This window comes from Chlorocebus sabaeus, chromosome 20 (assembly GCF_047675955.1).
Source record: "Chlorocebus sabaeus isolate Y175 chromosome 20, mChlSab1.0.hap1, whole genome shotgun sequence".
Lineage (NCBI taxonomy): Eukaryota > Metazoa > Chordata > Mammalia > Primates > Cercopithecidae > Chlorocebus > Chlorocebus sabaeus.
The window spans coordinates 104,317,538-104,330,547 of NC_132923.1; the positions used below are offsets into that span (position 1 = coordinate 104,317,538).

Sequence of the window (13,010 nt, forward strand, 5' to 3'; positions counted from 1 at the left end):
TGTGCCCTGTTCTAGACCTTATCTCACTAGGTCTTGTTTGATTCTGCAGGTTGTACATCCTGGAGACCTGAAGAATTCTGTTGAAGTCGCGCTGAACAAGTTGCTGGATCCAATCCGGGAAAAGTTTAATACCCCTGCCCTGAAGAAACTGGCCAGCGCTGCCTACCCAGATCCCTCGAAGCAGAGTAAGGCCAGCCGGAAAGGGGCCGATGTCATCAGGAGAGGGAACTTGTCAATGAGCCTTGGAAAAATGCCTGTCTTCAGTTGAAGGCAAAACAACCCAGGGGGTCTGAGTGCAGGAATGTCACGTCCTACTGGCTCCTAGAATGGAACTTGAGTCATTTTGATTTGGGTTTGGTGAACACCAGGAAGTGATCACATCCTTTTGTACCAGCATTGCTGAGAGCTGCTGGTGTAAGATGCATACTTTGGTTCTTCTAGTCTGTTGGCTAAATCTGCCTCTTCATTATCTGCCTCTTCATTAAAGATAGTGACTGGGGCCAGACACAGTTGCTCACACCTGTAATCTTAACACTTTGGAAGGCTGAGGCAGGTGGATCACTTGAGCCCAAAAGTTAGAGATCAAAACCCAGTCTCTACCCGCCCCCCCAAAAAAAAAAAAAATTAGCCGGGCATAGTAGCACATGCCTGTAGTCCCAGCTACTTGGGAGGCTGAGGTGAGAGGATCACCTGAGCATGGGGAAGTTGACACTGCACTGAACCATGATTGCACCACTGCACTCCACCCTGGGCAACAGAGTTGAGACTCTGTTTTGAGACTCTATGTCTCAAAAAAGGAAAAATGATAGAAATTAGGTTAGACCTATTATACCCAACTGGTATATAGGGTATCGACAATCTCTTATACAGCTGTTGGGCAGAGCCTGCAGAGCTTAGAGAAGCTTATCTTTAGATTCTCCCAGTTTCCTTCTATGTGCATAGGCCTAGCTCTTAGTTGGCCATCCACTTATGCAAAATGCTGAGATACTGGCATTGATAGCTTTATGCGACCCTTCTAGAAAAAAACTAAGTAACTGAGTAAAATTTTTTTTTTTTTTTTTTTTTTTTTTTTTTTAAATTTTTCAAAAAGAGACGGTCTGGCTCTGTTGCCCAGGCTGGTCTTTAGCTCCTGGGCTTAAGCAATCCTCCCGCCTTGGCCTCCCAAAGTGCTAGAATTACAAGTGTGAGCCACCACACCTGGCCAAGACTCAGCAAATTCTATATAGAATGCATGAATGGAAATACCTAAAGGAGGCAAAGTTACTACTGCTCCCTCCCCTCTAGTCTAATAATTGAGGGAGAGAACAGATGAAAATCAGGTTTGTCATGTCTGAAAGGTTGCCAACCCAGTATTAAAGAAGTTATAACTCAGTAGACTCTGGGGATTCTACACTAAATCTTACCTAATATCAGTGTCTTCACGTGGTGGGATCAGCAGCTGATCTGCCACAGGGAAGAATTCTACCTCATGGGGTTCTTCTCATTCCTAGAGCCAATGGCCAAAGGCCCTGCCAAGAATTCAGAACCAGAGGAGGTCATCCCATCCCGGCTGGATATCCGTGTGGGGAAAATCATCACTGTGGAGAAGGTACTCATTTTTCACCACATCTCAGAGAGGGAGATGGGGTCAGGTTTGTCTGTTTCCATCCGGAGGAAATGTGGCCTGGAGATGGGAAGTAACATCCTGAGGTCATATTGCAAGTCAGAGTGCAGGTGTCTAATTCCAGGCATCAGGCTTTCTGTTGCGATTGTTGCCTGTGGACATTACGCAACCAAACACAGCCAGGAACTCGGCATGGGGGACGGATGTTAGTCAGAGGGAACTTGTTTATCTGTTAAATCTGGTCTGATGGACTCATCTGATCCCCATCAGCTTGCCTGGACTAGCTACAGGCCTCATCTTGGATGGGCCACTTTGCCCCCTTCAGAAAGTGGTAGAGGGAAGACGACTTCCTTTTTCCCAGAGACAGAAGGTTATGCACCCAGTGGCCTGGGACCATTGTTCTGGGCTTTTTTTCCCTTCAGCATTGATTTGCTTCTCACTGTGTACCCCAGCCACCAAAACCACCCTGAGATCAATTCTGGTGCTCCTGCATCAGATGGCAAGGCCAGCAATTGTCCCCCTCCCATCTCCCAGCCCACCTAGGACCTGTCTGGTGCAGCACGTGCACCATAATGGTAGCCATCTAGACAGTCTGGGTCGTTTAATCTCTATTAGAGATCCTTCCACCTCTTAACACGAGCATCTAGGTCCATTTTACTCAAATCTGGCCTCGGTTGAGAGCAGAATATACCTTCAGAGCCCATTCTCCTGTCTGCTGTCTGGGACCCAGAAAGAAAGTTAGCTCTAGGGGGTCCTTCCAGGGCCTCTGTAAGGAGTGGGTGCTCCTTTCTGGAATCCAAGAGTTCACCAGGCTGCTTTTCTAATGGATAATGATGCTCTTCCTCCTGACATCTCCCTGGCAGCACCCAGATGCAGACAGCCTATATGTGGAGAAGATTGACGTGGGGGAAGCTGAACCACGGACTGTGGTGAGCGGCCTGGTACAGTTCGTGCCCAAAGAGGAACTTCAGGACAGGCTGGTAGTGGTGCTCTGCAACCTGAAACCCCAGAAGATGAGAGGAGTCGAGTCCCAAGGCATGCTTCTGTGTGCTTCTATGTGAGTGAGGACTTGGGGTGGGGCACAGGACCTGGGGAGGCCAGGAAGAGTGGGGAATCAGCCCATATGAAGTCCTTCCACACACCAGGTGGAAGCTGTGAGAACACGTGCCTCTTCCTCGCTGATGCCAAAAGTTGATGCATGAAGGACTTACTGTACAAGTACTGTGAATGAAGCATTTTACCTACAGTTAATTTTGTTAAAATAGAAATGGAGGGCTCAAACCAGTACATGTCCAAGTCTTACTACTAGTAAGGAGTGGTGCAGGGATTCAAATCCCAGTTTTGATGTCTATATAAAGTCCTTGCTATGTTATTTTATACTTCCTCCCCTAGAAACACAGATTTTGGTATCTCTCCTGACACACAATTTTGGTATAGCCTGGGTTAATCTAACCCTGGTGATGTGCAGAGATGTAGCAAGATAAGAGGACCTCCTGGGGCTCTGGTACTGAGGATGCCCTAAATCCCATCAGGCCCCTGTGTAAAGGCCCAGATTGCTTTGGCCTCCACAGTCACTGGAACCCATCCATAACCTCACCCTTCCCTTGTCCTGTGTGTCTTCCCAGAGAAGGGATAAACCGCCAGGTTGAACCTCTGGACCCTCCGGCAGGCTCTGCTCCTGGTGAGCGCGTGTTTGTGAAGGGCTATGAAAAGGGCCAACCAGATGAGGAGCTCAAGCCCAAGAAGAAAGTCTTCGAGAAGTTGCAGGTAAAAAGCTGTAATTGTTCTTCTTGGCTGGGCTGCCTGGACTGTGTCTCCAGACTGTCCTGTTACTGAAGCCATAGCTGCCCCTCTCTGTTGGGACTTCCTGCATTTGAGTCCCTCTCTTCCTCCTCCTTTCCAGATCTTTCTGAATTCAAGGTGCCTGAGGAGCATGGGGGTCTTAGGACCTTGCATTACATCTCCGACAGATCATTTGAGGCCCTGTGTGAGGGACTTCAGACATTTCTTCATTTGATCTTCAGTCTGTGATAGGAGATTATCCCCATTTTACCTGGCAGGTTACCTGACAAGGCCACATAGGGTCACCAGAAATAATGAGGGCAGGGCCAGGTGCGGTGGCTCACTCCTATAATCCCAGCACGTTGGAAGGCCAAGGCAGGCAGATCACCTGAGGTCAGGAATTCAAGACTAGCCTGGCCAACGTGGTGAAACCCTGTCTCTACTAAAAATACAAAAAATTAGCCGGGCCTGGTGGTGGGCGCCTATAATCCCAGTTACTCCGGAGGCCGAGGCAGGAGAATTGCTTGAACCTGGGAGGCAGAGGTTGCAGTGAGCCAAGATCATGCCATTGCACTCCAGCCTGGGCAACAAGAGTGAAACTCCGTCTCAAAAAAAAAAAAAGAAAAGAAATGATAAGGCCTGGATCAAAACCTTCCCAGGGTCCCTCCTGCCCACCTTGAGTTTAGAGCACTCGTCGTCTCCTTGCTTTCTGGACAATGAAGATCTGGCCTGCCCCAGTGATCCTTGAATTTATTCATTCATTCATTTAACGAATACCGAGTCCATAATGTAGGTGTCAGGCAGTATTCTGGGTGCTTGGCCTACCTCAATGAATAAAGCAGTAGGAGTTGACTCTCCTCATGGAACTAACACTTATGGGTGACTCTTTCTAGTTAATACCGTGTTTCTTCAGTGAGATAGGTAAGTACTTCTGGAGGACACTGAGAGTCGTTTCTACTCTCCATCCTCTTGCACGAGGCCATTTGCTTTGCCTACTCCCTCCTTTCCTGGTTTTCTAGGCTGACTTTGTGAATCTCTTTTTTCTGGCTATAAAATAAATTTTCATGGTAGAAAACATCTAAAATATAGGAGAAAAACAAACAGAAAAACCACAATATCCTAGTCCTGCCACCTAGAGATACTAAAGAATGTCATTAGTGATTATTTCCTTCTGGTCTTTTGCTATGCTTGGAGTGATAATACGTTTACAGTTTGTCATACTAAATGCTGTTTATTAATTAGAAACAGGGTCTCACTCTCACCCAAGCTGGATTACAGTGGTACCATCATAGCTCCCTGTAACCTCAAGCCTGTAAACCTCCTGGACTCAAGTGATTCTCCCGCCTCAGCCTTGCAAAGCACTGGAATTATAGGCATGAGCTACTGTACCTGGCCATGATTTTTATTTTATTTTATTTATTTATTTTTCCTAGATGGAGTCTTGCTCTGTCGCCCAAACTGGAGTGCAGTGGCACAATCTCAGCTCACTGCAACCTCCGCCTCCCAGGTTCAAGCAATTCTCCTGCCTCAGCCTCCTAAGTAGCTGGGATTACAGGTGCCTGCCACCACATCCAGCTGATTTTTGTATTTTTAGTAGAGATGGGGTTTCATCATGTTGGCCAGGCTGGTTTCAAGTTCCTGACCTCGTGATCCACCCACCTGGGCCTCCCAAAGCGCTGGGATTACAGGCATGAGCCACTGCGCCGAGCCTCCTGGCCATGATTTCTTTCACGCCTCTAATCCTAGCACTTTGGGAGGCTGAGGAAGGCAGATCGCCTGAGGGCGGGAGTTCGAGACCAACCTGACCAACATGGAGAAACTCCATCTCTACTAAAAATACAAAATTAGCCAGGCATGGTGGCATATGCCTGTAATCCCAGCTACTTAGGAGGCTTAGGCAGGAGAATCGCTTGAACCTGGGAAGTAGAGGTTGTGGTGAGCCGAGATCATGCTATTGCACTCCAGCCTGGGCAATAGGAGCAAAACTCCATCTCAAAAAAAAAAAAAAAAAAAAAAATCGAGGGGTTGCACTGTATAGTATTCTACCATAATTATCAAAATCTAAACTCTTACTAGACATTGAGGTTGTTCTGTTTTTCACTGTTAGAATGATGTGACTGTGACAGATGTCTTGGTGCATAGGCCTTTGCACTTAGGTTTATTTTCTTAAACTAACTCCCTAAAATGAACTTACTTGAGTCAAAAGATGAATGTGAAAGCTTTTGACAAACATCTCTTAGAAAAGCTGAGCCAGCTTACCCTACTGGTATATAAGAGAGTTTTCAGGCTGGGCGCGGTGGCTCACGCCTGTAATCCCAGCACTTTGGGAGGCCAAGGCAGGTGGATCACCTGAGGTCGGGAGTTCAAGACCAGCCTGACCAACATGGAGAAACCCCATGTCTAGTAAAAATACAAAATTAGCTGGGTGTGGTGGTGTCTGCCTGTAGTGCCAGCTACTCAGGAGGTTGAGGCAGGAGAATCACTTGAACCTGGGAGGCAGAGGTTGTGGTGAGCCGAGATCATGCCATTGCACTCCAGCCTGGGCAATAAGAGCAAAACTCTGCCTCAAAAAAAAAAAAAAAAAAAAGGGTTTTCTTGCAGTCCCACCACCATCATTAAAATCATTTTTATCTATCTTGTCCAGGCTGACTTTAAAATTTCTGAGGAGTGCATCGCACAGTGGAAGCAAACCAACTTCATGACCAAGCTGGGGTCCATTTCCTGTAAATCGCTGAAAGGGGGGAACATTAGCTAGCCAGCCCAGCATCTTCCTCCCTTCTTCCACCACCGTGTCATCTGCTCTCTGCAGTCTGCTCCATCCATCACCCATCTGCCCATCTCTTAGGACATGGAAGCAGCGGGTTTGGACTCTTTATTCGGTGCAGAAATCAGCAATGGGCAGCTCACCCTCCCCGGAACCCAGGATCATCCTGTCTGGCTACAGTGAGAGACCGACCCCTAACAAGGGCTGGGCCGCAGCAGGGAGTCCAGCCCTACCTTCTTCCCTTGGCAGCTGGAGAAATCTGGTTTCAGTATAACTCACTTAAAAATCTATGCCACAGTCCTTGTAATTGGAAAAATACTGGTGCCCAGGTTTTCTTGGAGTTATCCCAGCAGCTGTGCCTCTAGCTGGGATCTAGTACCTGGACTGGGCTAATTACAGCTTCTCCCCAACAGGAAACTGTGGGATTTGAAAAGGAAAGGGAAGGGAAAACAGAGAACCTAGTGGTCTACCAAGTGGTTGGCAGCTTTCCCAACGTCTGCTTACACTGAGGCTTGGCACTGGGGGGCAGGGCCTGCCCCAGGGCTCTTGGAATTTCCCTTGATCCAGCTAGCCTGGGACATTCCCTAAACCAGCTGCGTGTTAGCATCAGGCAGAATGAATGGCAGGGAGTGATTCTGTCTTCAGAGAGGGTGGGGTACTTCTCCATAAGGCATCTCAGTTCAATCCCCATCATTGTCATAAATTCAAATAAAATGTCTGAACAAGGGTGTCTGGATGTAAGCTGTACCATCTCAGGAGAGAACACAAGTGTGAGGCAGCTGATGGCCCCTCACCTAGTCTGGGGTTCCTTTACCCTGTAATGGGGGGGTGGGGGGTATAAGATGGACCTTGACAGTCCCTTTGGCAGTACTAGGCAGAAGAGGCCCATACTTGGGTCCAATGTGTGCAGCAGGCAAAACATTTTCCCTTCTAAATGTGGGCCCAGGCCACTGTCCTGTCCCCCCCGCATTAAGAAGCAATAGGCACAGCCAAGTTTCAATCATTTAATTAACCCCTTTAAGTGAAACACAGTTTTTTTCATGTGTCTCACTCAGGCTTCAGGGCAGAGGGAATGGATTTTTTTAGACATATCAAAGACTCAAAAATTTAAAGAAATATATATATGTATATATATACTTCTAACATTTTATGGAAATTAAAAATCAGAGGCTTTTGGTCTCTCCATTTGTTCTAGGTCAAGCTCATTTACCTCAGAGGACAAAGAAGGGTTGCCTCTTCTAGACCCTCCCTTCTCCTTGTGTCCTCTGTCCTACCCAGCAGGGAAACAAGCTCAGAAGATCTAACAGGATGAAGAGTTCCAGTAACGTTGGAGGAAGCAGAGGGAAAGAGAAGTCAGGCTCCCTCCCACCTCCAGCCATTCCCAGGTTGCTGCTGCCAGGGCCTGGTTTCATGCAGCTTTGACCCAGTCCTGGATCCTAGGGGGTGGGGTAGATCAGGAGCTCTGAGCAGAACAGTGCTCACCGATTATCCTCTTTACTAACTCAGTGGGCAGGTGCAGCGTACACCCAGCAGCACTCTCCACTGCCCACAGGCAAGGGAAGAATATTGATTGATTAGCTACGAGGAGAAGATGGTAGTGACCAGCGGAAAACACCCTGGAGAGGGCCAGAGGAGAACCTGGCTCTCACCACATCCCCTCTGTTCCCAGCCTTGGTGAGGGGGCGGGGAGGTCATGTCAACCTCTCTGTTTAGTGGTGAAGCTAAAAGCAAGGTTCCTTGCCAGACTCAAGCCCAAGTCACTGTTGAGGAAAGAGGATCAAGAAGGAAGGGGTGGCCCTGGGGGGCAGCCACGCTGCTATGGACCCACAGGGGCCAGTGGGGAAGCCAGCTTGCCTAGACAGGTGGCACAGGCTGAAAATAGAAAGGTTAACATTCCTGGAGGAGAGTGCAGTAAGAAAGGCTGATACCTAGGGGACCACGACCCAGCCTGCCCTAGGAGCACTAGATGTCCCTCACCGACTAGGGAAGACTTGAGTATGCACCTGTGGCTTCCCATCCTTGTCACTCGGCATTAGCTCCTCCCAGTGGAACCACCTGTGCTGAAAAGCAGCTGCAGAAAGGACATCCACCGACACGAGTAGAGAGAAAGGTCAGAGAATGAAGTGTGGAGGGCCAGGCCTGGGCCTACTGCTCAAGGAAGCTCTCCCCCTCCAGATGCTCCCTTCCATCCACCTCCTCGGTGCTTGCTCAGCCCAAAGGCTCCTGCCTCTGAAGTGCTGGGTGCCCACCCACCCCAGTGTGGTCAAGGAGGCAAGGGGCAGGTGCTTGACACTGCCAAGTGCCCCGAGATGACTCTACTGCTCTTCTGCTCACCCATCTCTTTGGGCCCTGGCAGTCTCCTACTTGTCCCCAGCATGGAGCACCTGGCAGAACTGGAAGGCAGGAGGGTGGTTGGTGAGTTGAGGCACAGGAAGGCTAATCCTCTCTGCACCTTTTGTGCTTTGGAATTCCACAGCCCCACCCCTGCCCCCAGCCTAGAGAAGCCTGTGGGAACAAAATAACTTGGCCACCTCCAGGAACCAAGCAAGAGAAGGAGTAAACTGGATTGGGCAGGAGGGCACAGACTGGTCTCAAGCTATGGGCTGGCTGCTGGGGATGGATTCTGCTGCCATGTAAACAGGCCCTTGGAATGCAACTTCCTGGGCCCTGGAGGATGGCCATGCAGCCACTTTTCAAAAGTGCTTTGATTCTGGACTATAGTGTGTGCATGGTTTGGACATGAAAAAAAAAGAAACTCAGATGAGGTGTCCTGCTCCCAACTCTGCGGCTTCAGGGCCAGCAGGGGGCGCAGCCACCCTCTCCCGCCAGCTACCTCCTTCAAGATGAGGCTAAGGCCAAGACTGAAGCGGCAACTGCCGGAGGTGACCCCATTCGGGAAAAGGCATGAGCGCGGAATGGTTCGGAGGACAGGAGCAACACCAGGCTTGCATAAATATCGAAGGCCATGGAGGTTAAGGCTGCAGGCGCCCTCTCTATTAGGTTGTGTCTGCTGTATCCTCTCGTCCTTGGAGCTGCTCGGGTCCCTGAGATTGTGTTTCTGGGATGGGTCAGCAGTGCCAGTGAGGTGCCTGGTGGTCAGGCCAGCTCTTTCTGTAAGTCTAGGGGAGAAAAAGAAGGGACACTTAGCAAGGGGCCTCCTGGCTTAGTTCTGGCACTAAGAGCCCAACAAGGCATACCCTCACCCAACCTTGTTACCCCTTTGACTTACTATGCCTGCAGCACTGGGCTGGACACCCTACAAATGTTCAGACACTATAATGTAGGTGTCACTGGCCCACACTTTACAATGTAGCTAGGAAGGGCAGGGAAAGATACAAAATTAGCCAGGAATTTGGCTATTGAACCTTGGAATTCAGACACAGTAGGCCTGACACTCACACACCATTCTCCTCCTCTGGGGCCCAGCAAGGGTGATAGCTTGCCCTTCCCAGGCATTCTCAGACCATAAAATTAAAGATCCAAGAGCAAATACCCCATGACGGGACTTCAGATTCCCACTTCCTATCATCAGCAATGGGACCCCACCCTAGCACTGCCCACTGTACCTGAGCCCGGGAGGCCCATCTTCTCCTCTGGACCCACCAGCTGCACGACACCTCCATTTTCCGCCAGCTCCCCCTTAGTCCTGTCCTGGGTGTGAGGGAGCCCATTGGTGGGAGGAGCAGTAAGGGGTTCAGCTCGAGGGTAACTGGGGGAGGCGGGTGGGGGGACTCCCACAGATGGCTTGCGGGCCACAGGCGGGGGAGCCTTAGGTGACTTCTTTGGGGCCTGGGGTGGCCGCTGCTCTGAGATGCTCCGGAGTTCTGCCACCAGATTCCGCTGGAGGTCAGCCTGGGTCTCAGGGAACATGGGCCGCTCCAGCTGCAGCTTCCTAGTGCCCTTGGAGAAGATGAAGCTGGCCGTCGAGGCAGGGGACTGGGGAGGCCGTGGTTCTGCCTCAGGCGGTCCGTTGGGCTGGGCACTTGAGAGGCCTTCGTTGGTGGCCAGGCTGCAGGCCTTGAGTCGGACGGCAGCATGGAGCCCTGTGGAGGGGGCAGGCACTGGGCTGGCCCGCCCTGACAGGGCCCTTCGTAGTGGTTTCTGGGGGGCCAATGGCCCCAGTGCTGGGGTGGAAGCCCCTGCTGGAGCACCCACAGAGCGCAGCCGCACCATCTGCAGGAGCGAAGGCGTGACCAGGGGCGCACCTACGTCCTCCCTGGGAGGCCCACCGCCTTTGCTGCAGCCCACCGGTTCCTTCTGAGGGAGCCTGGCCACATGCCCTGGGGCAGAACTAGCAGGAGCTGGGGCTGGCGGAGCTGGAGGAGGGTCTGGGCTACCCTGGGGCTGACTCTGCGAAGCAGTAGCTGAGGAGGACGAAGCAGCCGGGGAGCTGACAAGCTCTGGGGAGCCTGAAAGGCCTGCAGGCTCAGGGCTGGCCACAGAGAAAAAGGCCTCCTCAGGTGGGGGGAAGTCAGCCATGGACAGGTCCTGCTCCTCAGGGGCAGGGGGTGGGGGTGGGGGCCAGTTGGGATCTTGGAGGGGCTCCTCAGCAGTCTCTGGGGCAGATGGTGCCTCCACAACCACCTCTGGCTTCTTAGTGGGTGGTGGGGGTGGATGATAAGATGGGGGTGGGGATGGTGGGGGTGACTGGTCTTTGGAGATGACAGGAGACTCCTGCAGTGGGGTCAAGGTTGTCTGGGAAGTGGGAGGGGACTGGGGACTGGCATCAGTGGTAGAAACAGGCCCAGGAACCATAGCAGGGGCAGCTGGAGCAGAGGCAGCTGGGTTAGGGCTCTTGGGCTTGGAGGGAGGTGGAGAGAAGGGGGCAGGCACCTTGGGGTGAGGAGGTATGACAAACCTGTCACCCAGGGGGGTCAACATCTGTGGCCCAGAGCGGTCTGAGGGGGCTGGGTCAGAGGAGGAGGAACATAGAGACGTGAGGGAAGAGGAGACGGAGGCCCCAGGGGAGCGAAGGGACGTGACACGCTCTGGTTTAGGGGGCTGGGCCTTGCCTGGGGAAGCAGGGGGACCTGCCAGGACCTTGGGAGGGAGGGTGGGAGTACCACTTTGGCTCGAGTATCCACTGGAAGGTGAAAGCGTCCGTTCTGGGGAGCGTGGGGGGCGCTGGGAGCCACCCGGAGACAAGCCAGGTACCCAGTTGTTTGCTGGGTTGGGTGGACAGGGTGCTGCCCCCGCCCCTTCTGAGCCACCAGTGGTGGGTGGCCGAGGTGGCTGGGGCTGCTGCTTACGCTCAGGCTTAGGGGGCAACCCTAAGGGCCCATCAGGCACTGCTAAGCCCCGCTGATGGAGGGAGTGGGTCCGGCGGGGAGGGGGGTGGAGGCCGCTTCAGCTTACGTAGGGACACACTCCGGCCAGACAACTGCCCACTGCTCCGAATGCTGAGTGTGTCTGAGGCCTCAGCGGTGCTGCCCCCACTGGGGGAGCCCCTCCCACTGCCTCCCTGGGGAGGGGGGTGCCATGCTATTGCTAGCCATAGAGCCCTCCGGCTGGCCCTCAGAGCCACCCTTAGAGGAGAGGGTGGAACCGTCAGACACAATGGTGTCGGAGGATTGAGAGTGGCTCCAGGTGTCACTGGAGGAGGACGGGTGGCGGCTGCGGGGCTGTGGGCTGGAGACCGAGGAGAAGCGTCCCAGCGAGCGGACTGAGGCTGGGCTGGCCGAGTGCAGGCTGCAGCGGCTTAGTGTGCGCAGGCTGCAGCGGCCCAGGGCCACCACATCCACTGTGGGCGGCAGCACAGCATGTGGAATCAACTTCGACAGATAGGTGGCCTGGGGGGAGATGGACATGGCCGGGCTCAGGGACTCTGCAGGCCCTGCCCCTCCTGTCAATCCAGGCACTGCTAAGGACATGGGCCGGGTCAGTGGTGGGGGCCGGGCGCCCGTGGACCGGCCAACAAAGGTGTCATCCCGGTAGACACGGTCAATGTGGCGCTGCAGCATGGCCTCTGTCTCAGCACCAGCCTCCGCCTCTGCCTCCAGCGCCTGCAGGGACACCCGGGCCCCCATCCCTGAGGTGCCTCGGGGGCGGCCGTCCACTGTGGGGATGCGTACAGCATCCAGTGCACCAGGAGCCCGGGGCGTGCCTGGTGCCTCACGCTCGTTCCGCAGGCCTGGAAGGGACAGGGAGGAGGTGGGGTCAGCAGAGAGGGATGACCAAGGCTCCCCACCCACCACCACTGCCCTCCTAAACCAGGCCTCACCAAGCTCCTTCTGCACATGCTGCGGGAGTCCCAGCACAGTGCTCCGCCGCTCCCGCCGACGCCGCCCTGACTTTCCAGATTTGGGAAATGAGTCATGGGGTCGGAAGGTGGAGCCTGGGGGCCGGTCGGGGGAGAAAAACTGTTACAGCAAAGGACTCAGGGCACATTCTGCAGGGCACTACTTTTGTAGTAAGAGCTCTGCGAGAAATGGTTTCCGCAGTCAAGTAGGTATGGGCAAGGCTAGGTAAAACAAAGCTAGAGGCTTCTTTTCTGTAAGACGTCTGGAAGGCTACTAAGTCAACGATGGTAATTTCCCTTTAGTGATAGCTTATTATTTAGTAAACATATTATTATGTGTTAGTCAGCATGCTAAACATTTGGCATTCATTCCAATAAGGTACTTATCCTCATTTTTAGAGAATATCAAACAGAAGTTCAGAGAGGTTAAGGGTTTTCCCAAGGTCACACAGCTGGCATGTAGTTACACCAGGCCTCCAACAGTTAAGATTTTCTAACTCTTAAACTGCTTTATAGTTAGTGTATATCATGAATGTGCAAGAGGACACAGGGTACCGTGTTTCCCGAATTCATTGAATCAGAGAGCCTGGCGAAACACTGGATAAGGAGGAAAAGAAGCTACA

The 13,010-nt window shown here is 52.4% G+C and overlaps 2 protein-coding genes across 3 annotated transcripts in view; one reads left to right on the forward strand and one right to left on the reverse strand.

Moving 5' to 3' along the window:
• YARS1 (tyrosyl-tRNA synthetase 1) overlaps positions 1-6,876 on the forward strand; it is a 43,892-nt gene extending 37,016 nt beyond the window's left edge. For both annotated transcript variants that reach the window (XM_007979540.3, XM_073007539.1), the window contains exons 9-13: positions 50-185; positions 1,491-1,588; positions 2,467-2,660; positions 3,229-3,370; positions 6,030-6,876. In XM_007979540.3, the coding sequence (XP_007977731.1) occupies positions 50-185; positions 1,491-1,588; positions 2,467-2,660; positions 3,229-3,370; positions 6,030-6,140 (681 nt within the window). In that variant the 3' untranslated portion in view covers positions 6,141-6,876. The remainder of the gene's footprint in view (positions 1-49; positions 186-1,490; positions 1,589-2,466; positions 2,661-3,228; positions 3,371-6,029) is intronic.
• Positions 6,877-7,139: 263 nt separating this feature from the next.
• The window catches only part of NHSL3 (NHS like 3), a 34,607-nt gene continuing 28,736 nt past the window's right edge, over positions 7,140-13,010 (reverse strand). Inside the window, 5 exon segments of the mRNA XM_007979554.3 lie at positions 7,140-9,268; positions 9,716-11,483; positions 11,485-11,622; positions 11,624-12,279; positions 12,370-12,483. Coding sequence (XP_007977745.3) covers positions 9,246-9,268; positions 9,716-11,483; positions 11,485-11,622; positions 11,624-12,279; positions 12,370-12,483 — 2,699 coding nt within the window. The 3' untranslated portion in view covers positions 7,140-9,245.